Below are 26,762 nucleotides of genomic sequence, written 5' to 3'. Positions count from 1 at the left end.
AGCCTCTGCAGCGCCGGTTTGATCCCCAGCCGCCACGCGCCGGGCAGGCGGGCGGGCGAGGGTCCTGCATGGTGCACAGACCTCTCCTGCCGCCCGCTGCTCCCCTCAGCAGTGTACTTCGTCAGTCTGCCTGCTCTGCTCCCCGCTCTGGCTCTGCTGAATTCTCTCACCCTCCCGTGCTTCTGACTGTACCCAGTGCTTGTATAAACAAATAAATAAAAATAAATCTTTTTTTTTTAAAAAAAATTCAAACAAAGCAAAAACCAAAAGTAGTACTACTTGTTGGAATTTATTAAAAATATAAAGAATAATAGCATAGAATGCAGTACTTACTCTTTGCCACCATCAAGATCCTGAACATCCTTAAGGTAGAGAGAAAAATCGATCACTCCAACCTGATGGAAATGAAGTTATACAAGTTTAAATAAAAAGTAACTTTTCTGCTTTCTATAAACCTTACAATTTAAATATTCAGGGTATTTATATTCCTATCTCTTTCCTACAAGCACTTAGTTGGACTAAACAGCTCTATAGTAGCATTAAATTGAAACAAAAAACCCAGGGGAAAATAACCCCGCCACCGCCTAAATAAAAAACACTAAAAATCAGAATTTATGGGAATATTTTGAAATTTTACCACTTAGTTATGATCAGTTTTGTAATCTATTCAATAACGAAGTTGTTGATAAAGATCAACAAAGTTCTTTGGGTACAAAGTAACAACAACAGGGCCTCTCTGGTGGCTCAGGGGTTAAAGTCTCAGGGATATCAAGCTATCAACAGGGCATGAGTTCTATCCCCAGCCAGGGAGCTGACCCACAGAGCACAGCAGACCTCTCCTGTCTCGCCCGCTGCTCCCCTCAGCAGTGTATTTCATCAGCCTGCCTGTTCTGTTTCCTGCTCTGTCTCTGGTGAATCCTCTCATCCCCCACATCTCTGGCCTGTACCCCAGCTCTTGTATGCATAAATAAACAAATCTTTAAAAAAAAAAAAAAAAAGGAAGTCAGGGCTGGCAGCATTGGATGTTTGACTTGACAGCTAGGAAGGCAACATCACAAGGGGTGGTGCCGGACGTATCAGAGGCAGGGACCAGAGTTTTATGTCTTAGAGATGCTGGGCATATGCCTAACAGCAAACAGTTCTTTTTGAGACACCTAGCACAGGGCCCCTGGTATTATTCCACAGGCAATGTTGGAAGCAGACTCAGAGGTCAGGTCTGCAAAGGAGCGCTACCAGAGGACAGGGGCCAGTGTCACAGCTCGAGAATGTCTTTCAGCAGAGTAAGACGAATCTGCCCGAATGACTTGAAGCGGGCTGGAGCCTAACTTACACACTCCTCACGGTGCCCAACTTTCAAAACTGAGGGGCCCATTTTACTTGAATGACACCCATGAGAGTGCCAATCAGATTGGTCTGTTTATAATCCCAGCTGTGAGGTGCTGGCTGAACTGCATCAGTGTGCCCAAGCTGACCAACATTGAGGTTGGGCTTCAAAAGCCAACATCAGGAGCCCCTTTCCCACCAGTGCAAACTCCAACCTAACTGGTGCCCACAGCAGCTCCAATCGGATTGATCTATTATCAACCCCATGTTGGACTCATGGGGCCCTCTGACAATCTCCCTACTTTCCATTCTTATCACCATTTCTATGGTGACAAGCTCTCATTTTCACTTCTGTATGCAACATCTAGTATCATTAGATATGTGGAGATCCCACAACCTCCCCAGAAGGGGCACTGGCCTTTGGGAAGGGATTCTCCACTGGTGGGTTTGAGGCTGCCATTAAGTGGCAGTCCTCCTCTTCTTGTGCCTTCCCATTATCACTATCAATTTCACTTCCGAAAGGAACATTAACAACCAGAGGGGCACTACAGTGCCTTGGGGTGAGAATGAAGTACTCCTTGCACATTAGTGACCAACACAGACTGCACCAGAGGGGATATATTACTGGACAAGAGATAGATAGAAATATAAAGCTGGAAAACAGGAAGAAAAAAAAAGTGAAGCTTGGAAGATGATTTGAAGAGGACCTAGTGGCAGCTTGAGGAGCAGTCAGATTTATCTGGAACCTGTAACACTGAACATTGTCCTTTGGCACCATGCCATCGAAGGCCTGACTTCTGACATTACCCCTGACATTATCTGCTGAAAGACACCATCAGCCCTGTGTTAGGTGTCCCAGAAAGAGCTGGTTGCTGTTGGCTTTATGCCCAGCATCTAAGAACTACAACACTGGTCCCTGCCTCTGACACATCTACTACCACTCTCTAGTGATGTTGCCTTTGGTGCTGACAGGTCCAGTGTCCAGTGCTGCCCAGCCCGGCCTTCAGATTGTTGTTGTTGACTCGGATTGCTGTGGTGTCACCTCTGCTGAGACCTAAGAGACCTTCGTAACCCGAAGTCGTGACCTTCAAACCACTGCTACTGCCTCTAGCCCCACCTCTAGCATGTTCCTCTCTCCCAACTTATCTCTCTACTTTGTAAATTAACCCTGTTGTTGTTAAACTCTGAGCCTCAGTTGTCTCCTGCAACTTTAGTAGTAAGCAGACAGGTAGAACCCACCAGTTGTGACATTTTGGCTCCCCCAGGCCTTGGACAGCAACAAATGGACTGAACTCCCTAAAAGGCACAAAGTGGCCAGGTGGATTAAAAAGCAAAACCCGGGCCTCCCCGGTGGCGCAGCGGTTGAGCGCTGGGTTGCGAAACTGCGCGCGGCCTCTGCGGCGCCGGTTCGATCCCCGGCTGCTCCCCGGCCACCAGAGGAGGGTCCCACATGGCGCGCAGACCTCTCCTGCCGCCCGCTGCTCCCCTCAGCAGTGTACTTCGGTCCTTCTGCCTGCTCTGCTCCCTGCTCTGGCTCTGGTGAATTCTCTCACCCTCCCTCCCGCACTTCTGACTGTACCCAGTGCATGTATAAACAAAACAAACAAACAAACCAGCAAACAAATAAATAAAGCATGCCTCTATTAAAAAAAAAAAATAAAAAAAAAAAAAGCAAAACCCAGTTAAATGGTGTTTACAAGATGAACTTTAGCTATAAATGTCAGAGGAGTCCCATTCTACTCCCAGCCCCCACAGCTCCTGGTGTTCAGTTTTGAAGCCCAACCTCAGTACAGGTCAGGCTGGATGTGCTGATGCAGTTTCAGTTTTGAAACCATGGTAATGAAAATGGAGCTCCCATGGCACCAATGAAGTCTGAGCTTGCACCAGTGCCAATCAAGTAAAATAGACCAATCAGGTTTGAATGTGGTTACACTGACGGGGATATAAGTCAGGTTTCAGTCAGCTTCAAGAGACAGACTTGTCTGGATTCTCTCCTGGAAAGGCCTTTACAGACCTGACCTTGACTCTGCCTCTGGTACTAACTGCTGAATGACACCATCTGCCTATGCCCAGTGTCTTTAAAAGAGTCATTTGCTATTGGCTTGTGCCCAGCATCTCTTAAGAGATGTAATTCTGGTCCCTGCCCTCTGGCATTACCACCTGCTCACCAGAGCTGACTGGCACTGGTGCCCTATGATCAGCATTGCTGGTTTCTGCCAGCATAGCCATGGGGCTAGGGGAGGGGGGCAGGGGACAGTAATGATGTGAAGGCACACATCCTTAATTCATAAGACACTCTTCCTAAGAGCTTTACTATTGTTCCCTGTCATATCCTTCAAGAATTTTGCTGACCTTCAAGACCTTTGCATCTGATCTCTGCTTCAAACCACTGCCTAAGCACTGCTACTGCCTCTGGCCCTGCCTCCCACTCTTTCCCTTCTCCCAGCTTCTTCATTTCTCTCACCTCTTTGTAAATAAACCTGTTGTTGCTGTACCCTAAGCCTGTGTTGTATCCTGAAATTGCAGTTGTAAGTGCACTGGTGAGGACCCACCAACCATGATATTTGCCCTCCCCCCTCCCAACTCTGCATAGTTTCATAAAGACACAGATTTAAAGTGAGTATGGAAGCTGGTACTCTAAGCCAATGGAAAAATTTCAAAGGCAGGAACCACTATACTTATTAGATAAAACAGATTTTTAGCCAAATAAGATGACAAGAGACAACATTACATAATGATAAAGGGATCAATAAAACAGGAAGCTATAACAGTTATGAATATATATGGACCTAACAGTAGTATCAAAATATATAGAGCAAATAACAGACCTAAAGAGAGACACTGACAGCAACACAGTTATAGTAATGGACAGATCATCCAGACAGAAAATCACTAAGGAAACAATGATCTTAAATGACAAACTGAATGGACTTGATGGATATTTAAAGAACATTCAACCCCCAAACAGGGTACACATTTCTTCTCAAGTATTCATGGAACATTCTTAAGGAAAGACCATATGTCAGAACACAAAGTCAATAAATTTATGAAGGCTGAAATCATATCAAGCATCTTTTAAAATCATACAATTTTTATTTATTTATTTATTTTTTACAGGATATCTGGCCTTTCTTTTTCACTCTGTCATAGTACTACTGCCATCTATAAGTAGTTCCCAATTTGGATTGGACAGTACATGACCCTTTAAATCCAGATAACTCAAATACACCATACCCAGTATCTATCTGCAATCATAGGTTATGGGATTAGGGTGGCAGCATGGTAGCTGGGTTTAAGTTAGAAGTAACTTGGACAATGACATTGTAATTGTCCAGGAGGCTGGCCTATTGTTTACTCATCTACTCTGCTGTTAGCCAGTGTCTGCCTCTTTGTTCCAACAAGGTTAGCTCCTGATAGCAAACATAGACAGTGACGGGCTGTCCATGTCATTTTTTTCAGTATCTAACAGCAGAACACAGGTGGAAACCACAAGTAAACAGAATCATCCTCTTACTGTCTAGTCCAGCTGTTTTTGAAAAGTAAGCTATGGGTTTGTCATTTTCTTCCCTTTTTTTGGGTCAGTCCTTGTTTTTCATGTATGTAGATTTCAAAAGCCTTTTCCAGATTCAAGAGTCTCAAAGGTAGGGCATATAAATAGAGCTTTTAATTCAGTATTTTTGACAATCTTTGTTCCAACTAAGGGGTTCAGAATCTAATCCCTGGAGATCCTAGTAAATAGATTTTACTCTAAGTACATAAATAGGGGTCCAGATATGATAGTATCTGGCCATTCTCAGGAATCCTCACTATGAAACTCTGCCATCCCTTTTCTATTTGGAAAACCAGAGAATAAATGTGGTCTGGCAAACTCGGGCCTTTTGGGCATAGATTTGTGTCTACTAGATACTAAGGGGTTTATTTTATTTTATTTATTTATTTATTTATTTATTTATTTAGATAATAAATTTTATTGTTATATTCCCCATACAATTGCAGCCCCCCCATTCTGACCCCAATCCCTCCCCTCCCGCCCCCGCCCCCCTAAAAGTGTCTCTGGTTCATAGTTTTTTGTTGAAAATCATACAATTTTTATTTTTTATTTATTTATTTATTTATTTTTTTTTAATAGAGGCATGTTTTTATTTATTTGTTTGTTTGTTTGTTTTTGTTTATACATGCACTGGGTACAGTCAGAAGCGCGGGAGGGTGAGAGAATTCACCAGAGCCAGAGCGGGGAGCAGAGCAGGCAGAAGGACCGAAGGACACTGCTGAGGGGAGCAGCGGGCGGCAGGAGAGGCCTGCGCGCCATGTGGGACCCTCCTCTGGTGGCCGGGGAGCAGCCGGGGATCGAACCGGTGCTGCAGAGGCTGCGGGCAGCTTCGCAACCCAGCGCTCAACCGCTGCGCCACCGGGGAGGCCCTCATACAATTTTTAAACCAGAATTCAGGGCCTCCCCTGGTGGCGCAGCGGTTGAGCGCTGGGCTGAGAAGGTGCCCGCAGCCTCTGCAGCGCTGGTTCAATCCCCGGCCACCAACGAGGGTCCCACATGGTGCGCAGACCTCTCCTGCGGCCCGCTGCTCCCCTCAGCAGTGTATTTCTTCGTCAGCCTGCCTGTTCTGTTCCCTACTCTGGCTCTGGTGAATTCTCTCACCTTCCCGCGCTTCTGACTGTACCCAGTGCTTGTATAAATAAATAAATCTTAAAAAAAAAAAACACCCAAAAAACTAGAAATCAACCAAAACCACACATTTGTAGAGAGTAAATAATATACTACCAAAGAACTATGGATCAATGAGGAAATCAAAGGTAAAAGAAAAACTTCTTGGAGATGAATGAAATTGAAGATACTACTTATGAGGATTAGTGGGATGTAGCAAAGTCAGTACTAAGAGGGACATTTAAAACATCATAGGCCTACCTCAGAGAACAAGGAGAATCAAAATAAAATTTAAATTTGTCCCTAAAGGAACTAGAAAAAGCAAAACCAAAAGCAGCAGAAGGAAGGAAAAATTAAGAGCAGAAATTAACAAAATGGAGATCAAAAAGACAATTCCGAATATCTATGAAACCAAGAGATGGTTCATTGAAATGATTAATAAAACAGACATACCTTCAGCCAGAGTCACAGAGAAAACAAAATCAGAAACAAAAGTGAAATTAAAGCAGGTACTATAGAAACACAAGGACCATAAGCGAGTATTATAAACAATTAATATGGCAACAAATTGGGCAACCTAGAAAAATTGAAAATATTCTGAAACATACAACATTCCAATATGACTAACAAAGAAATAAAAAAACCAGAACAGACCCCATCATGACTAAGGAAATTAACAGAGTAATCAAAAGCCTCCTCCCAAACAAAAGCCTAAGACTAGATAATGTAACTAGTGTACTCTACCAAACTTAAGAGAAAAATTCATACCAATCCTTCTCAAACTCTTCTATAAATTGAAACGGGAAAGTTCCAAATACATTCTATTCTATGACAACATTACCCTTATTCTAAAACCAGACAAGGACACACACACACACACACACACACACACACACACAACTATGAACCAATATCTATGGTGAATATAAATGCAAAAATCTTCAGCACAATGCTAGCAAACCAAATTAACAATACATTAAAAGAATCATACACATGATCAAGTGGAATTTATCCCAGGGATGCAAGAATGGTTCAACAAATGCCAATTACCAAAGGTTATACACGATGTCAACAAAAGGATAAAAATCATATGATCATATTAATAGATGCATTTGGCAAGATTCAAATTTGACAAGATAAAAACCCTCAACAAATTGGGAATAGAAGGAACGTTTCTGAAAATACTACAGGCTGTATATGACAAACCTACAGCTAACATCACACTCAATGGTGAAAAACTAAAAGTTCTTCCTCTTTAAGATCAGGAACAATACAAGGAAGTCCACTATCATCACTACTATTCAATAAGACAAGAAAAGGATATAAAAGGTATCCAAATTGGAAAGGGAGAAGTAAAACTATCCATTATTTGCAGATGACATGGTAATACATACAGAAAAATTGCAAAGACTTCATTACGAAGCTATGAGAAATAATAAAAGATGAAGTGGCAGACTACAAAACTACAAAATATATACAAGCCTGTTGCATTTCTATACTTAAATGGTAAACTAACAGAAAGAGAAATCAGGAAAACATCCCATTCAATAGCATCAAAAAGAATGAAATACCTTAAAAATATATAACCTAAGAAATAAAAACTGTATGCTGAAAACTACAAGACATTGTTAAAAGAAACAGAAGATACAAAGAGATGGAAAAATATTCCATACTCATGGATTGGGAGAATTAACATTACTAAAATGGCTATATTACCTATAGCAATATACAGATCAATGCAGTCCTTACTAAAATCCCAGTGGCATTCTTCACTTAAATAGAGAAAATGATGATATTTATTTGGAACTACCAAGGAGCCTAAAAAGCAAAACACTCCTGAGAAAAATGAACAAAAACAGAGATATCACCCTTCCCAAATTCAAGCTATACTACAAAGTGACAGTAATTCAAAAAGCTTGATATTAGAATACAAACAGAAACATAGAGGGCTTCCCCTGGTAGTGCAGAGGTTGAACGCTGGGCTGCGAGGCTGCTCGCAGCCTCTGCAGTGCCGGTTTGTTTCCCGGCCGCTGGTAAGGGTCCCACAAAACAACAACAACAACAAAAACCAGAAACACAGATCAGTTGTACAGACTTGGGGTCCAGAAATAAAACCACACATGTAAAGATAACTAATTTATGACAAAAGAGTCAAGAGCTCACAATGGAATAAGGAACGTCTTTGCAATAAATGGTGTTAGGAAAACTGCACGGTCACAATAATGAAAGTCAAAAGAACGAAGCTAGATCACTATCTCACACATACACAAAATATAATAAAGACTTGGGATTAAAACCTGAAACCATAAAATACATAGAAGAAAACATGAGTGACACAGTCCTTTACTTCAGTCTTAGAGATGTTTTGTGGACTGGACTCCAATGGCCAAGGAAATAGAAGCAAAAACAAACAAATGGGAGTACATCAACCTAAAAAGCTTCTGCATAATAAGAAAAACTTGCATCAAGACAAAAAGACACCCTACTGAATGGCAGAAGATATTTTCAATGGGGGTGAATATCCAAAATATACAAAGAACATAACAATAAAAACATAAAACATACAATTAAAAAAAGACTCATTTTACAAATGGGTAGAGGATCTGAACAGACGCTTGTCCAAATAAGACAAGAAGCCATACGAAAAGATGTTTATTAACTCTTCTCATTAGTGAAGATTACTAGGGAAATGCAACTCAAAAACAATGAGGTACTACCTCTTACCTGTGAGAATGCTTTTATCCAAAAGACAAGAAATAAAGGTTAGACAGGATATGCAGAAAAGGGAACTTTTATACAATGTTGGTGGGTATATAAATAATTATAGCCATTATGGAAAGCATAACAACTGAAATTAGAAGTCCCAAATGATCCTGTTAACCATGCTTCTATTTACTCCCCAAGTACAAAATACCAATTTGAAGAGATAGACACATCCCATGTTTATTGCACCATTATTTACAATAGTCAACAGCTTGAAATAACCGAAGTGCCTGTGGACAGATGAGTAGACAGAGAGGATATGGTATACATACACAATGGACTACTTCTCAGCTACAGAAAACATGAAATCCTTCCATTTGCAACAACATGAGTGGATGTAATGCTTAGTGAAGTAAAAGAGACAGACAAACACCCTATGATTTCACTCATTTGTGGTAATATAGAGGAAAGAAGCAGGTGAATGAAATAAAACAAAAATAAATTTTTGGATTATAAGAGCAATTAGTGACACCCAGAAGGGAAGGGGAAAGGGGGGATGTGGGTAAATTGGGAGAAAGGGGACAATGGTATGGGGAAGGAGAGACTGATGCTTATCAAGGCAATTAATGTAGTATGTATACATGCTGATTCTCAGTTACGCACACCTGAAAATCACATAACTCTATAATGTATAACTATATATCAGAAAATAAAAAAGTACCACAATAGCTATAAAACTATTCATAAAAAAAAAGAGAGCTGGATCCGTAAGACTGAAGTAGGGATCGTAACTTATTCTCTTCACTCCTTCCTTCCCCAAACTGTGGTGAAACAGTCCAACCAATATTCCAGGGAAATTATCTGCCACTGTGGGGAACTAAGGAGAACCAAGATTCCTCATACATCTAAAGGGTGAAGGGCTTAGTGTGGACATAAAACAATTTAGAGTGAGTGAGTAAGGGGCCTACTCTGTCAGCATCCAGTTGGGCCCATCTATAGGTAAGTGTTTAAATCAAATGCGTTATAGCCATTAACACAAGCTTATGCAACCAGAACAAAGAATGCAGTGGTAGGGGCCCTTCCTGGTGGCTCAGGGTTAGGCTCAGTGCTATCATCACCATGGCCTGAGTTCAATCCCCGGCCAGGGAACTTCCCACACGGCACAGCAGACCTCTCCTGCCTTGCCCACTGCTCCCCTCAGCAGTGGATTTCAGTAGATCTGCCTGTTCTGCTCCCCACTCTGTCTCTGGTGAATCCTCTCATCGTCCCCACCTCCCCCTCTGCACCTCTGCCCTACACCCTAGTTCCTGTATGCATTAATAAATAAAAAAGAAATCTTTTTTTTTTTTTTAAAGAGGACATACCTTTAAAAAAACAAAAACAAACAAAAAAGAATGCAGTGGTAGATGTGTAATGATCTAAAGCTCTAAGATAAAATGTTAAGTCAAAGAGTAAGTATAGGGCCTCCCCTGGTGGCGCAGGCAGTTGAGCGCCGCGCTGTGAAGCTGTCAGCAGCCTCTGCAGCCTGTGAGGGTCCCACATGGCGCGGTAGACCTCTCCTGTCGCGCCCGCTGCTCCCCTCAGCAGTGTATTTCAGTCAGTCTGCCTATTCTGTTCCCTGCTCTGTCTCTGGTGAATCCTCTCACCCTCCTGTGAATCTGGCCTGTAACCTGGTTCTAGTATAAATAAATAAATCTTAAAAAAAAAAAAAACAAACCCAAAAGACAAAAACAAAAAAACAACAAAGAGTAAGTATAGTATTAACCCTTTCTTTATAGTATACCCTTTTATGCTAAAGCTAAAAGCTATGTGTAAAGGTTTTTTCAAATTCTCTGTTAAGGCCTCCCACCAACCTATATTCCTGACCCTTAAACATGGTAGCTTTCATGCCTATCTTGATGATAAGCTACAGAAATGATACTGTGACTTCTGCAGCTAGCTTAATAAAGGTAAGTCAAGCTTCTTCCTGACTTTCTCTTGGGCATAAACACTGAAGCTCTGAGCTTCCACAGAAGCAGTGTGGCTATCTTGAAATCACCCTGATGGAGACCAAGTGGAGCCCCAGGCAGCTAGACATACCCTATTGTTCCAGTCTTCAACTCTAAGCCATCATGGCCAAAAGTCAGACAAGCCAGAAAGCAAGCGTCCAGGATTCCAGCTTCCAGCCCCTGCTCCCAACTGTCAGAAATCACAGAGGCTCTTAATCAGGAAGGGTCTACCTCAACCCAGTTAAGAACCCCAACTGTGAGAGATACAGTGACTGCTACTGTTCACTTGGCTGCAGATTTGTTACTTAGTAGTAAAAAAGCAGAAAAGATATAATTAGAAACAACCTATGTATACATAAATGCATAAAAATAGTTGCAGAAAAAAATTTTTACCCCCAATTTCTACCATTATCTGTGGAGGAGGAGTGGGAGAGGCTGAATTTCAGTTTTCACTTTATGTATGCTCTGTACTACTTGAATTTTCAACAAGCTTGCATTTCTTTTGTAATAAAAAATTAAATAATAAGAAAGAAATATATGTTAACTGGGGGGAAAAAAGCCAACAGGAAGAATGAGAATATCTAAAGCAGAAATTAATGGATTGGAAAGCAAATAAAGTCCTTTCTTCCAAAGCAGAATTAATCAATAAAGAGCTAGTAGTTCTTCAAGGTCAATACAGTAGATACTTCTCTACCAAGAATGATCAACAGCAAGTGCACAATATTACAAATGGTAAAAGTGAGATTTTAAGATGTGGTAAGACAATACTCCCATACCACCAACAAATATGAATCAAACAGATTATTTCTGAATGACTGAAAAATTGTCCAGCAACTTAGGAAGCCAACAAATTGACCAAATTCTAAAAAAAAAAAAAAAAAAAAAAAAAAAAAAAAAAAAAAAATTAAAGTAGTCAATGAACCAGGTCCAAAAAAGGTATAAAGCTGAAGTGGTCTTACAAGTGAGTTCTACTAAACCTTCAGAGAAAAAATAATTCCAGTTCTAATAAACTGTTGTGCAAAATAAGAACTTATCCAGTTTATTTTATGAGGTTAATATAATCTTGATGCTGAAAAGTGACAAAGAAGGTACAGGAAAAGAAAAATCAGAAGTGTCACTAGTAACTGGAAATAAAAATTCCAAATAAACCACAGATAACCGCAGACATATTAAATCTAGGGTATACTAAAAGGATGCTTGACACAGGATGACCAAGCTGGATTTGTTTTAGGAATGCAGGAATTCATAATAGGAAACCTATGAATTAAATCAATTATATTTATGGGGTAAAAAAGGATATGATCAGGCTGGGCAGAATGGGTGGTGAGAAGGGCCATTCTGCTATCAGTGAGGTAGTTACCAGAGACATGCCATCAACATTCACCAGAGCAGCCAGGGCATGGGCTTCAAGAAGCGTGCCCCTTGAGAACTAAGAGATGAAGAAATTTACAGTGAAGGAAATGGGCACTCCACATGTGCATACCAGCACCAGGCTCAACAAAGCCATCTGGGCCAAAGGATTAAGGAATATCCCATACGGTATGCACATGTTGTTGTCCAGGAAATGAAATGAGGATGAGGATTTATCAAACAAGCTATATACACTGGTTACCCAGGTACTTCTTATAGACTTTCAAAAATCTAATCAATGTGGTGAGAACTAATCACTGATTATCAAATAAAGTGATAAAACTAAAAAAAAAAAAAAAAAAAGGGCCTCCCTTGTGGCACAAGGGATTAGGACACAACCTATGAAGCTATCCGCAGCCCCTGCAGCACGAGTTCAATCCCCAGCCAGGGAGCAACCCACATGGCATAGCAGATCTCTCCTGACTCGCCCGCTGCTCCCCTCAGCAGTATATTTCAGTCAATCTGCCTGTTCTGGTCCCCACTCTGTCTCTGGTGAATTCTCTCACCCCCCTCCATGCCTCTGGCCTGTGCCCCAGTTTTTTTTCCTTTATTTTTGTGCCCCAGTTCTTATATGCATAAATAAATCTTTTAAAAAAAAAAAGTGCATGACATTTCAGAAGATGCCAAAAAAGACATCTGATAGCATTCAATGTTCATTTTTAGTAACAATGTAAAGTGAATTAGAACAGAACAGAGGATCTCTCAGACTTCAACAGCAAACATTTATTCCTTATGGTGGATGATGGCATTTTGTTAAGGAATAGACAAGGGCCAATCACATCTATTATTTAATAAAAAATCTATTTTGGAATTTAACAAAATGGTATTCAAGGTCATATGGTAGAATGGATAGCCTGAACTATATTTGAAAGAGGAGTATAATAAAGTAGACAGGAGTGGACAGCCAGAGCATAAAACATACAGTGGGTCCTCATTTAAAGTCACTGATAGGTTTTTGAATCTACAACTTTGACGTGAAATGACGTGAAACAAAATCAATTTTATCACAAGCCAACTGATATGAACAAGTTTTAAGTATCTAAGGCACATTTCTGATGACAAAACATCACCAAATTTTATTTTAAATAAAGACCCCAAACATTTCTAATATTCAAAAATCACTTTTGAATTTGTAAAATTGAAAGCACTTGTATTCATTCATTCATTTTAAAAAAAAAAGATTTATTTTTTTATGCATATAAGAGCTGGGGCACAGGCCAGAGATGCAGAGGGGTGAGAGGACTCACCAGAGACAGAGTGGGGAACAGAACAGGCAGACGGACTGAAACACACTGCTGAGGGGAGCAGTGGGTGAGACAGGAGAGGTCTGTGCCATTTGAGTTGCTCCATGGCCGCCAGGGATCGAACTCGTGCTGCAGAAGCTGCGGATTGCTTCATAGTGTGGTGCTTATTAACCCCTTGCGCCACCAAGGAGGCCCCATTCATTCATTTTCTAATCCACTTATTCCAGTTCAGGGTCTTGGGTGGCTAGAGCCTATCCTGGTAAGTGAGAGTGAAAGGCGGGAAACCCACCGGACAGGATATCTTTCTATCCCAGGACACATCACACACCCACCCATACTCACTCCCACTGAGACCTGAAAAACACGAATGAACCTCAAGTACACATCTTTGGGGTGTGGAAGGAAACCAGACTGCCAGAGAAAACCCATGTAGACATGGGGAGAATGTACAAATGCCACACAGATGGTCCAGGTATGGAGGGCTTTTTCCGCCATCATTCTAATGCAATGATGTTGAGAAGAACATCATGTGAGGTATCCAATACTACATTTTTCTGCTAATGAAGAATATGCTATGGCATAGGAATTAAGAGATCTGGGCCTAAACACAAGGGTCCAGGGGAAACCTTCACATATTATGATTATTTCACAGATGATATAGGTAGAATTTCAAATCAGTACAAAAATGATATAATCTAATTCATGATATTGAGAAAATTGGTTTCCAGCTTGTAAAAGAAATCTAACTCCACTTCATATTATGTCACAACAAATGGCAAGCACAGTATTTCAATTTAAGAAACACATAGTTGGAGAGAAGTGGCTGTGCCTGCATCTGACCGCCCATGGCAGGGTGGTTGAAGATGTACCACTGTAAACCAGACAAAAAGAAACTGGGCACTGGGAGTGCAGGCCGGTGGGGAGATTGGTAGGCTTCTTGTACATGGCCTTTAGGATCAGCCACTCCAGGAAGCAAGATGTCGAAGTCGCCACCCAAACCAGTCAAACCAGGAGAAGTTAAGGTATTCAGAGCGCTGCATGTTTTGAAGCAAGAACTCCAGGTGAATTATACTTTGAGGAAGGTGATATTATCTACATTACTGACATTGCCTTTGGAGAAAAAGCACCTCCAAAGGCAGGACTGGACTAATCCCAAGGCTGAGTAGGCAGAATTCATCGACAATCTTTTGCATGAAACTGCAAAAAGGCAACCTGAGCTAATTCAGAATGTTTGGATAATCAGAATTAACGATTTAGACACAGCTGGAAGCAGTGCTTTATCCTGGGCTTGTCACAAAGATATAGAGGAATGCTATTTATTCAACCAACATTGAACTGAACCAACAGAACAAGTTTGGAGACATAGCCTTGCATGCTGCTGCCCAGAGGGTTATGCAGATATTGTCCAACTGCTTCTAGCAAAAGGTGTTAGAACAGACTTAAGAAACAATGAGAAGGGGCTTCCCCTGGTGGCGCAGCAGTTGATGCTGGGCTGCGAAGCTGTCTGCAGCCTCTGCAGCGCCGGTTCGATCCCCGGCCGGCGAGGGTCCCACATGGCACGCAGACCTCTCTTGCAGCGCCCGCTGCTCCCCTCAGCAGTGTATTTCATCAGTCTGTGCTCTTTTCCCGCTCTGGCTCTGGTGAATTCTCTCACTCTCCTATGCTTCTGACTGTACCCAGTGCTTGTATAAATAAAATAAAAATAAAAAAAATGAGAAGGAAGTAGGCTAGCACATGGTCACTAATGCTGCCTGTGCATCTCTCCTGAAGAAGAAACAGGGAACAGATATAGTTTGAACATTAAGCAATGCCAAGGACTACCTAGATGACGAAGACTCAGACTTCCCTTCCAGAGTTTTAAGATCTAAAACTTCTATTGCTTTTGCCATTCTAAACCTTGTCTTTGCCAGAAGTGTTGGTGACCAAAGAACAAGACAAAACAAAACAAAACAACTAGATGACTGTGGCAATAATGCATTGTGCTTGAGTAGAACAACATGTAAATGAATAGTTCTTATCTTTGGTTGGCCAGTAAGGGACTGGATACTTTGCTGTATAAAATACATTGTTTCACCAGAGTAGAACAAGCAGAGATTATTTCCATTTATCAAACTAAAGGAATCTTAAAATGTTTTTCTTTAAAAAAATCAGAATGGTGGGGCCGCCTGGTGGCACAGGGGTTAAAGGATCAGCGCTTCCAAGCTATAGCCAGCCACTGTTCCTGAGTTACATACTGGCCAGGGAACTAACCCACATGGCACAGCAGACCTTTCCTGTTTCACTGGCTGCTCCCTTCAGCAGTGTATTTCAATCAGTCCTCCGGTTTTGCTCCCCACTCTGTCTCTGGTAAATCCTCTCACCTCACCCCCCACACCTCTGGCCTGCACGCCAGCTCTTGTATGCATAAATAAATAAATCTAAAAAAAAGAAAAAAATCGGGCCTCCCCTGGTGGCGCAGCAGTTGAACACTGGGCTTGCAGCGCCGGTTTGTTTCCCGGCCACTGGTGAGGGTCCCACAAAAAAAAAAAAAAAAAAAATCTATGCACAATATTTTTGAAACTATAAAGGGAAAATCTGATTTGCAAAAAAATTTGATTGCCATTTTTTTCAAGACACAAAAACAGCCATGACAAGGCAGAAAAAAATCATAACAAAAATTTCAAAACCAGTCAGTATCTCTGATTTTTACTCATGCACTACCTAATGATATTTCTGTCAATAACAGGCCACATATGAGACAGTGGTCTGCAAAATTCCTATTGCCTGGTGATGTAGCACACACTGCCAACTTATTACAGGAGTAAGAAAAAGTCAAAGTTCCCTTCCAAGATCCCCCCCCACAATTAGTCTGCCAGCGAAATGGTGAAGTAGTTTGGAAGGTAACATATGTTCTCTGATAGTTGCACAACAACAAAATCAATATAAAAACCTACGTATCTCCATCGTTGACACATGACTACCTAATAAAGGAATGGAATAAGATATAAAATTCAGAAAAATGGCAAAGAACATGAATAAATAGCAATAAAAGCTGAACCACCGATGGCAAAGAAAACATGTAAAAAAAATTGACCATTCTAGTTCCTCAAAATTATAAACTTGAGATGAGACTGAAAAAGACCAAGAATGTCTATGTCATCACAACACTCATGCAGGATCTGTATATTTCGCAGTTATCCTAATCCCAAAAGTTACCCTAAAGAAAATGAACAAGTGTATAGAGAGGTACAAGGATGTTTATACAATTTTATTATAATATGGAAACACTTAAGTTAATTAGCTATTTGTTACATATGTTATGGCACATTCATAAAATGGAATACTATGCATTCATTTAGAATGGTTTACATCTTTGTTGACATAAAGAAGTATGTGAAACAAGATTAAAAAAGAAAAATACAAAATAGTGTGCTTGGAATAATTACCCTTTACCTTAATAAAAAAGAAAATGTTAAACATCTCTTTTTAAAATATATGAACACAGACACCCTCTCTCTCTAACTCACACACCCTTATTCATATACTGGAAGGACATGTCCTAAAATTTAACACTGGGTTAGCTGTTTCTGAGTAATGGAATTATGTCTGATGTTTACTATATTTTCAAAAATACTTCTCTATATTTTTTGAAAAATTTCAACATGCAAAAATAAAACTAATAAAAAAAAAAAATGGGGCAGAAGCTGGCCTGGGACTGGGCCTCAAGGCATAAGGGAAGATTTTGTTTCTTCAAGTCCAAACATGTGGCAGGAAGGCAGCTAGGCAAAGGCCCAGCCACAGCTACAGATAACCTGAAGAGGGGTGGAGGTGGGATGGATCAGGTGACTGCCTTCTAGATACTCAGAGTTCTCATCTCTAGTTTAGCCTCAGCCCTGGACACCTGCTCCCATGCAGGAAGGAGCACCCACCCAGGAGGGCCATCCCATTCCACATGGCATGCAGCACGTGTTGCCTGCTGTCATTTTTATCAATCTGACTTCTAAAATCCCTCCTTATTATGTTCTTATGGTCCATCCAACCTTTTGGGATTTCCAGACTAGTGTGCTCAAGGTTTTTGTAGTCTCTGTTCTTAGCCACTTTTAATTCAGGACTGAGACAGGTTGCTAGATTGATCTTTCTCAAGCCCAGGCCCGGGCATTTCAGTGTATACTGCCTAAAGACCTCCAGCAGCTTCCCATAGCTCAAAGGACAAAGCTAACCCTTTACTGTGACTGATGGCTAACAAATAGGCCCAGTCTCCGGCTTTTTGTGTGTGCCTTTGTCCATGCTACCTCTTTACCTTTCTTTGAGATCTTCCCTGGCTGATATTCCCTTGAGTCAGCACAGCACCTTGCACAGCCCCCCACGGACATTGGCAACCACCTGTCCCTTTCTCAGGCTTAGCACAGCTTGCAGATCCTATGTAAAATCCTTGCCTGGAAGAAGGCATTCCATCTAGAGTCAAAATTCCCACTTTACCTGAGAATCTAAGTCTTCGCCTTTTAAGCACAGATTGGCATCAAGAACATTGAGTCCCACCAGCAGACCAACAATCACCATCCCTTCTTCCTCCATCATTAACGCCTCAGGCTCATAGAACTCACTGAAAGAGAAGGACATGACAGATGAGCTGCTCATGTACACCTTCACCATCCCTTTGCCCCAACCTCACTTGCCTTTTTACCTCTCAGGTGATGGCCTGGCTGCCACCTTCACCCAGGAGTGAGAAGCTCATTTGTGAGAATTCCTTCTGCCTTTCATTTTCCTCTCTTGCTTCCAGCGCTACTGTTTCTTCTCTGGCCTTATCTCTCTTCCTGTGGCTTAGAATGGGTTGCCCCTTCCTGCTACCTATGGTTAGATCCTGTACCACAGTCATCCTCATCTTCTCTTGGCTCCTGCATTCCTAACCATCACACTGAACCTCCTGTTCCTGCTGACTCTTCGTCCACACTGCTATGAACCACTGTGCGCTCATGTCAACAGCAAGTGGCATCAACAGCCTCCCCACATCCAAGAACAAAATTCTTTCCTCTTCCCTGTGTCCCACTGAGCTACACTGGCAACTTTCACTACCTTAAGTACCAGTCACCTAGTCGTTTGCAGTGGTGACCCACCCCCTGCCTTTATTGTGCTGGCGTACTGTGTGTGCATGGGAAAAGCTGAGAACTTCCTGTCTTAAAAATTAGTTCATTAGAATAAAATCTATACCTCAAAGTTACTCAGTGTAACTGAAAGTACAAAGCACATAAAATATTTGAAATCAGTATTTATCATGTATAAATATATTCAATAAATCATGATTTGAAAATAATGAAATTTTTCTGAGTGACAGGCCATTCTATAAAACATTTTTATTTCAGTGAGACAAGAGAATTAACTCTTAAATTCTTCACTTGTAAATTCTCATATTCTAGAGAAAATTCCCTTTATAGTGATTATTCTTGTGTATATAGCTATAAATACAGAAATAGAAACATTCATAAAATTCAGGCATGGCCAGTTGGTCTTTACTGATGCTAAGGATGCAAAATTTTACAATCTGGATACAGAATCCTAAAATAGGCAACAGAGGTATGGTCCCTTCAAAAAGCAGGGTTTTACCCACTGCATCAAGTTGTAAAGCAGTCTGTTTCCTTTATCATCCAAACTAATAAATATCACTTTGTTGAAGCAGTTACCTAATCTTAGGTATTTTTGGAGAATTATCTTCAAAATGACTTTTCAAAATTAAAATATGAATCTTAAGTTCAGTATCAGTGCTCAAAAGATGAAAGATTGCTATTTTAAAACTAAGTCACAGAATATTTACTATTAGTAGTTTGAATATAAGCTGCCTACATTATACACTCTTTTAATTCAAAATGAATTACAGAACTATGTTCTAATAATTTATACAGCAAAAGGCAAGCAAAGGTAGGTGATGAAATACCTTAAGAGATGTTTATTATCTATAAGCACTTTCAGATAATCTGCGAGTTTCTTTTGCATGAGAGCAAGATAAAGCCACGCTCTGCCTCTTCCCACAGCTGTCCTAGAATTCAGAGAATCAAACTGTTATGGTGTAACAATAACATCAAAAAACAAAGAGAAAAAGCCTATTCTTTCTCTCTCTCTCACTCACTCACACACACACACACAGAGATGTGGAGAACATTTTAACAATAGTTGCATTTGTGGGTAGGTAGAAGGAGGTGGGGTGAGGGGTGGTTCACTAGGAAGGTCAAGAAAACAGCTCACTGAAATCTTTGGATACTGTCTGAATTTTGTATCATGGGCATGTATATAAAAAAATTTTTAAGCCACAAAAATCTCATTTCTGGAATATAATTAGACACAACTTTGTTTATATTGATAAAATTTCACAGGGAGCCAGGAAATACCAGACTAGATTTGTGTAATATCTAAAGACTCTTTCAAAAGATCAATACATAGAATACAGTGCTTGTTAAAGTGTTTTGGTCTCATGCCTCCCTGGAGGCCTAGGGGTTAAGTCTCAGAGATATCACAGAGATGGCCTGAGTTTGATCCCAGGCCAGGGAGGTAATCCACACATGGCGCAGCAGACCTCTCTTATCTCGCCCACTGCTCCCCTCAGCAGTATATTTCAGTAGATCCACCTGTTCTGCTCCCCACTCTGCCTCTGGTGAATCCTCTCACCGCCCCCCCCACCTCTGTCCTACACCCCAGTTCTTGTATGCAAAATAAAAAATCTTTAAAAAAAAATCAAGTGGTGTCGTTTCACAAAGTTTCTAGTTAGTACAAAGATGCAATTGTATTTTTCACTGTGATAAAAGACACAAAGCATAAAATTTATCTTTTGAAGCAACAGTTCAGTATTGTTATATATAATCACACTATCACAATCCCTTCCAAAGGTGCAACTTTGAAAAGGCCTCCTTAAAACATTAGAATAAAATAAGCCTCCTGACTTTAGACCTAACACTTTTAAAGGAAAAATGCTTTTGCTCTAAGCAGAATAACTGCTGTGTGACACCCAGGAAAGCACTAGAGATACCACTGGAATCAATATCCGCCTCAAAGGAACTCTCAGGGCTGATGGCCAGGCTGGTCATTTCAGGAGCCAGGCCAGGAAGAGGTGACCTAAGTTCTTCAATGCAAAAGGCTTTCAACCTCCTTCCCCTCTGCTGATAAACGATGCTCAACTAGAGTAAAAATGGAAGGAAATATGGTAGAAAAAAGATTAATTGATGGCATGATGTGGAACATGGCCATTGACACATGCTGTTTTGGTGGGAGTGTAGTAAATGGCAACAACCCTGACAGCCCTTCCAGCAGGCAACCTAATGGCAGGAGGTTATCGAAATTCTGCATCTAGTCATGTATCCTAAGGATACAATTTAGGATGTTAAAGATGTTGGGGGATGATCACCACTGCACTATTTGGATAATGGGAATCTGAAGACAATAGCAAAGCCCAAATAAGCTACACAGCAGAATGCTTTAGATTCCACTGGATGGATGGATGGGTGGATGGATGGATATATGACATGGAAAGAGGTATAAAATCTAATATGAAATGCAAAAGAAAGGGCTACGATACTGCATGTATAATTTAAACCTTAATTTTTCACAGTTCCCTTTCACAAACATTAGTATATTGTTCTTAGTTTAGGTTTTCTTACAAAACATTTTTAATCATGTAAATTCAAATTCTTCTCTACCCTCCTGAACAACAAAAAAAAATTAATGTTACACATGCTGTTCTGCTACTTCTTACTTCACTGAATATTTGTATTCTCGAAATTCTTTCCACACACAGAGAAGAATTTCTCCTTTTTTTTTTTTTTTTTTTTGTGGGACCCTCGCCAGCCGCTGGGGAACGAACCGGCGCTGCAGAGGCTGCGGGCAGCCTCGCAGCCCAGCACTCAACCGCTGCACCAGGAGGGGAGGCCTGAATTTCTCCTTTTTTTAAGGTTTATAGTGTTTAGTATTGTACTGCTCCATAATTTATTTAGTAGATTTTTTAGGTAGGCTATTTCTACTCTCCTGTTATTACAAATAAAACTGCAATAGGGTTCTGTACATGCATCATTTTCATGTTGCTAGATTTGTAGGGTAATGACCAAAATGGGGTTGCTAGGTCCAAGGACAGATGCACTGGTAATTTTGAAGGATAATGGGTAAGTCCTTCATCAATGGACTCTGATGCCATGGTGGGAGGTATAAAAACAGAATCTTATTCGTCTGTCTGAGTAGGCAATGAATGGGTCTAGAAGGAAACAGACTAAGAAATTAGATGTAGGATTCTTTTTTTTTCTGAGTAGTGGGCTAATGGAAGCATTTTTTGATTTGTTTTTATTTCCTAATCAAAGAACAGGTAATTTTAAAAAAAGGTAATTTCTAATTTTCAAAAAAGAAAGACAGCGTCCCTGACCTTCCTGGTGGTGGTAATGATGGTAGGAAGTTTGTGAAGATTTGATTTGGCTGGTTAAAAGATGCACCAAACCTTACAGAAAAGAATTTCAGAAGATTGCCATGGCAACAAGCCTATGCATTGCTACAGGATTTGCTATAATGGGATTTACTGGTTTTTCTCGTGTGTGAAATGACCCATAACCCTGTTAATAACTTCATTGTTGGTGGCTGAATACCTTTTCAGAAGAGTGTTTTTCATCTTGGAGAGTGGGGAACAAGTGAGGATTTGAGAAATTCATGGAGTAAAAATGTGCCTACACATTTTGTGTTGTTCTTTCATTTATTTTTCCTTCTGAGAGGATTTCTACTTGTAAATTAAAATAATTAAAAAAAAAAAAAAACAGCAAGTGAGAGAGAAGCCTTGTCTGAGTTTAAATGTCAATACGTGAAACAAAATTCATCGTGTAAGGTATGATCAGTAACAAACCATGGCATGAAGACAATGAATAATTTTGGATGATAGACAACACTTAGCTAAAGGAACTATACTCTAGAGAGTCTTCCCAGGATGCAAAATTATCCTCCAAGTTTCAAACCACCTAGGGTAACCAGCCCCCAACTCTCCCCAACCACTAGACCTAAGTTCCAAAATACTGTAGAAGTTTTAGAGCTTTTGCTACTATGTAATAGTAGAAACACTGCAATTACATAGAATAAAACAGCAGCCCTTTCCCTCCCATAGGGCCACCAACAAGGCTACTCCTCTGAGAAATGAAGAGATGGGAAAAACTGTACACTTCAGTTTTGGCAAATAAAGTACCTCATATGGGGGAGGATTTCCATGGGGCATATGGGGGAGGATTTCCATGCTTAAGCTTGCCTGTTGCTTAGCATCCACAATAATGTGGAAACAGGTGGGGGTTCAGCCCACAGTAGTTCTGATTAGTATAAGAAGGCTTCAAATTTGAAAACAGAAGCCTGAGTGCAGGAGGAGATTGCCCTGCTCCTCTCCAATCAGAATGCACCTTGCTCTCAAGGGAGTGAGCTGGTTGGAAGGGATGGACAATCACATAAAGAACTAAAGAAACAAGGCTCATAAGAGGTCACCAAATAAACATTTGGAAGGCTATCACATGTAAAAATTTTCACTTTATGTAGAATAGGCCCAGAGAACTGAACTAGGGACAGGAGCAGAGGGATAAATTCTGTAACGAGAAGAATGCATGGGGCTGGGATTGAGGGTTTCAGAGTTCAACACACCTGTGTTCTCTTCCTGGCTCTACCACTCGCTAAGGGTCCTTGGCAAATTACTTAACTCCTCAGCCTCAGATCCCACAGAACAAATATTTCTTATGTTTTGGCTGTGGAGGGTTCAAGGAGATAATGAAATCTCTTTAGCCCAATGCCTACCATGTGGCAGGCAGCATGGTAAATGCTGGCTGGAACAGGCTGTCTCAGTAGGTAACGGGTCAAATAAAGGCTGGAAGGGGGGCTCTTCCTCATAACCCAAACCTCTCTAGTGCCCCTCCTAAATCCCATGCAGATCCCATGATGATGCTTTGTTGGTATTCTGTTCAGTATTTTTATTTTGAGCCTATGCATGGAGACTCCAAGGGCAAATCCAGACATGGCCAAAGATTCATGAGTTCACATTTTCACAAATGTTTTGTCCTAGAATCTCTAATCTGGCCCAACTATATTATGTAGAAAACTGTCCAGACAGATACACCTGAAGCAATGACTCCAGGGGTGTAAAAATGACTCCCTTTCCACCTGTAACTTCTCCTGAGGCAGTATCTTTCAAACTGTTCCACCTTCTCTGACAGACATGGATCACTGTCTCCATTTTAAAGAAGAGGAAGCTGAGGCTTCAGAGAGGAGCAAATCTTATGCAAGGTTATGTAGAGAATGAATAGCAGAGCTGAGATTAAAGTTTAAGCAGAGAGTGGGTCATGCTAATTTGTTCCAAGGTTTTCTCAGCAAGGAATTAAGAAGTGGGTAAATATGAGGGAGTTAAAAAAAAATCAAATCAGTGTGACGACTCACTCACTTTAGTTCTGGCAGATTTCTGACACTAGTGGCTATATCTGATGCTTCTGGGCAAAGTTTCTCCACCAGCTCCAAAGGACCAAAGAAAGATTTATTTTGGCCAATAAAACTCTTCTTAACTAAAAGGGAAAACAAAAGTATTATTCATAGGGATAGGTTGCAAAATTTCTTCAGGGACCCACAGTCACTCGCCCAAATGAATGTAACAGAGTTCTACCACTGAACCTTTCAGGTTTAGTCTAAGGGATTGAACAAGTAACTGACAAGTTACAAATGAGAGTTACAGGGTCTCTCTGATATAGCTACTATGTTCTTTCTCCAAATATTTAATGGACACAATGAATAACAAATTATCAATAATAAATGTTGATACGTATGAAATAAAGCAAATAAAGTACCTCATAATCACCTGTGAAATCCTTTCCCTTTCTTCTTCATACCTAATGCCAAAATCAATGCTTGGTTTAAAATCATCCCATATCTGACTATTGCAATAACATCAGAATGGGTCTCCCTGCTCCTAGTAGTCACCTTCCCTCCCTTACAACCTGTTCTCTCCATAGTTGGATATTCTTTTTTAAAATGTGAGGTCATGTTTTTCCCTTGCTCAAACTCCTCCAAATACACTTGGAATAAAATCCAACTCCATACCCCGACCTATACAGGCCTATATGATCCAGCCCTTCCCACCCCCTCCACGCCCCCACCCCTCCCCAATCTCATCTTTTCTGCTTCATCTCTTCATGCCTGCCTCAGTTACTCAGTGTCCTTCTCAAACTAAGGTTGGTTTCACTAAGGACCTTTGCATCCAGGACTAAGTTTTCCTTTTTTCAGTTTTTTGGCTAGGAATGCCTTCACCGCCAGTGCCTGCAAGGTTGATGTCTCCTTTAGGTATTGCTTACACTTCATTTTTCTGGAAAAACATTCCTTCTCACTCTAGCTGAACGTTTTTTTCCTTGATTCGCTATCATTTAATTCATTTTGCTTCCTTGAATTTGTAGCATTTGTAATTGTGTTTGTTTTCCATTTGTCTGTCTCATCCTCTAGAGCTGTGCTGTCCAAGGTAGCCATCAGCAGCATGGGCTACTGAGCACTTCGAATATACTGGTGCAACTGAGATGTGCGCGAAGTGTAAAACACATAGCGGATTTCCAAGCCTTAATGTGAAAACGAAGACTATCTCATGTCAAAATGATAATATTTTGGAAATCCTGGAGTCAATGAAATACACTATTAATTTAACCCCCTTCCACCCTTTAAACGCACTTACTGGAACATTATTAAATCTGCATTTGTAGGGTGCATGGCCTTTCTATTGGAAGCACTGCTCTAGAATGTCGCGCCTTGTGGGCAGGGACTTTGTCAGTTTTGTGCACTACTATTATTCCAGCACCCAAAACAATGTTGGGCATCGATGAACGAATGCAGACTAAAACAGCCCGATTTTCCACATCCCCGGACGCCCCCTCAGGCTCACCTTTAAGCCCATGTTTGAGGCAGTGCTCCATCACTACAAAAAACTGCTGCAAGGGAGCATGGTCCGCATCCAGGCTGCGGCCTAGGCTCAGGGCAGACTGGAGCAAGACCTTGATGCTGAGTTTCATCATGTGCATCAGGTTGGCACGCTCCTCCATCATCTGGCACTTGGAAGCTGTTGGGGCAGAGGCAAGGACAACTTCGTTAGTGGCCTGAGTGTGTTCCGAGGTGAGGTTGGACGCGGAGTGATGGAGTAAAGACCAGCCAGGTAGGGGGCCAGGCAATGTGCTCAGAGCGCGGATTCCCGGCAGGCGGATAACTGGGGTTCGCAGTCAACCACCCCCTAAATCCCTGGAGGTCATTGCCGCACCTGGGGAGCCAGGGCTTTGGATCAGATGCCTCCCAAGACCTCTCCCAGGCGGCTCCGCGTGTTGCCAGGGCGACGGCTCTACCAAGACTCGTCACGATTGGCCTCTCCCACATCCGGTATTCCAGGTTTGACCAATGGAAAGGCGAAAACGCCAGTAAGCCCAGCCCGAAGAGGGCGTGCCGCGAGGGGGTGTCCCGCCCTAACGCTCCTATTGGACCAGTCAGCTCGAGGCCACGACCACGGAGCTCACGGGGGCCATTTTGCGGCCCTCATTGCGGGCGGGGAGGACCCGACCAGGCGGCTGTCCGCGGCTGCCTTTTTGGCCGTCTGTGCCAGCCGGCGCCTTCGCGGAAGCGTCTGCTTCTCGGTTTCAGCTCAAATTCTCGTTGTTGGCCATCTTTCGAACACAATTAGTGGACACATGAACTTGACACCTTTCTTGTACGTAAAATTGTTAGTCAAACTCATTAAATTCCAGCACTGTTTATCTTGTCGCTTCGTCTTCAGTTAAAAAACTGGTCTGCACTCAATGTCAGGGAGCCATGACAAATGCCTGCCGAATGTCCCCTCAGACCCAGGAAGCTGCCGCTCTAGTTTTTAATTTTAAACACGCAGACCTCAAACTACAGAGGTCTCACGAGAGAGTAACCCCAGGGGCGAGGCGAGCGCCCGCCCACGCGCGGCCGCCAGTGTGTGCGGATCCGTGTGGGAACGGGGCGGGGCGGGGGGAGGGTCCTGCTGTTTCAGTTCGCGGGGGTCTGATTACTACTAAGGTCACGTCGCTTTCATGTTTGTTTCCTAGTTCTTTGAATTGCCTGCTAAACCTCTTTCTGGTTGAATTGTTTGCCTGTTTTCTTATTGACCTATATTCTGGATAGTAATTATTTACTTGCTTTATTTCATGGGCATTAATCAATGTGGACATATAGTTTAGAGCACATACACGTACACATAGCTAAGTCTAAAAGCAGGGCAACAGTCTTGGCTTCAGCCACCCGGGTGCCCCTCTCTCGTAACAAGTGGACATTATGACAATGATTTTATAGCAAATGTATTAAGTGAATACTATTGTGGGTTAAAAAAAAGAAAAAAAAAAAAAAGCCCAGCACGAGAAATTGTAAATTCGCTAAGTAAAACCCAAGGAAAGAAAAAAAAAAAAAGGTCTAAACAATTCACCTTGGTTGTGG

At 41.4% G+C, this 26,762-nt stretch overlaps 1 protein-coding gene and 1 pseudogene across 2 annotated transcripts in view; one reads left to right on the top strand and one right to left on the bottom strand.

Annotated features, from left to right (window-relative positions):
* The window catches only part of RUFY1 (RUN and FYVE domain containing 1), a 51,462-nt gene extending 26,082 nt beyond the window's left edge, over positions 1-25,380 (bottom strand). Inside the window, exons 1-5 of the mRNA XM_084241603.1 lie at positions 25,207-25,380; positions 23,731-23,848; positions 19,234-19,335; positions 17,784-17,907; positions 334-395 (exon numbers count right to left, since the gene is read on the bottom strand). Coding sequence (XP_084097729.1) covers positions 334-395; positions 17,784-17,907; positions 19,234-19,335; positions 23,731-23,848; positions 25,207-25,366 — 566 coding nt within the window. The 5' untranslated portion in view covers positions 25,367-25,380. The remainder of the gene's footprint in view (positions 1-333; positions 396-17,783; positions 17,908-19,233; positions 19,336-23,730; positions 23,849-25,206) is intronic.
* LOC311177747 (osteoclast-stimulating factor 1-like) lies at positions 14,303-15,332 on the top strand (annotated as a pseudogene). The gene is made up of 2 exons: positions 14,303-14,794; positions 15,057-15,332. The product of its transcript is annotated as an osteoclast-stimulating factor 1-like (transcript).
* Positions 25,381-26,762: the final 1,382 nt, after the last annotated feature.

The sequence above is a fragment of the Talpa europaea genome (genome assembly GCF_964194135.1).
Source record: "Talpa europaea genome assembly, chromosome: 9".
NCBI lineage: Eukaryota > Metazoa > Chordata > Mammalia > Eulipotyphla > Talpidae > Talpa > Talpa europaea.
The sequence above is the reverse complement of the archived record's forward strand: the minus strand, read 5'-3'. Positions and strand labels throughout refer to the sequence as shown.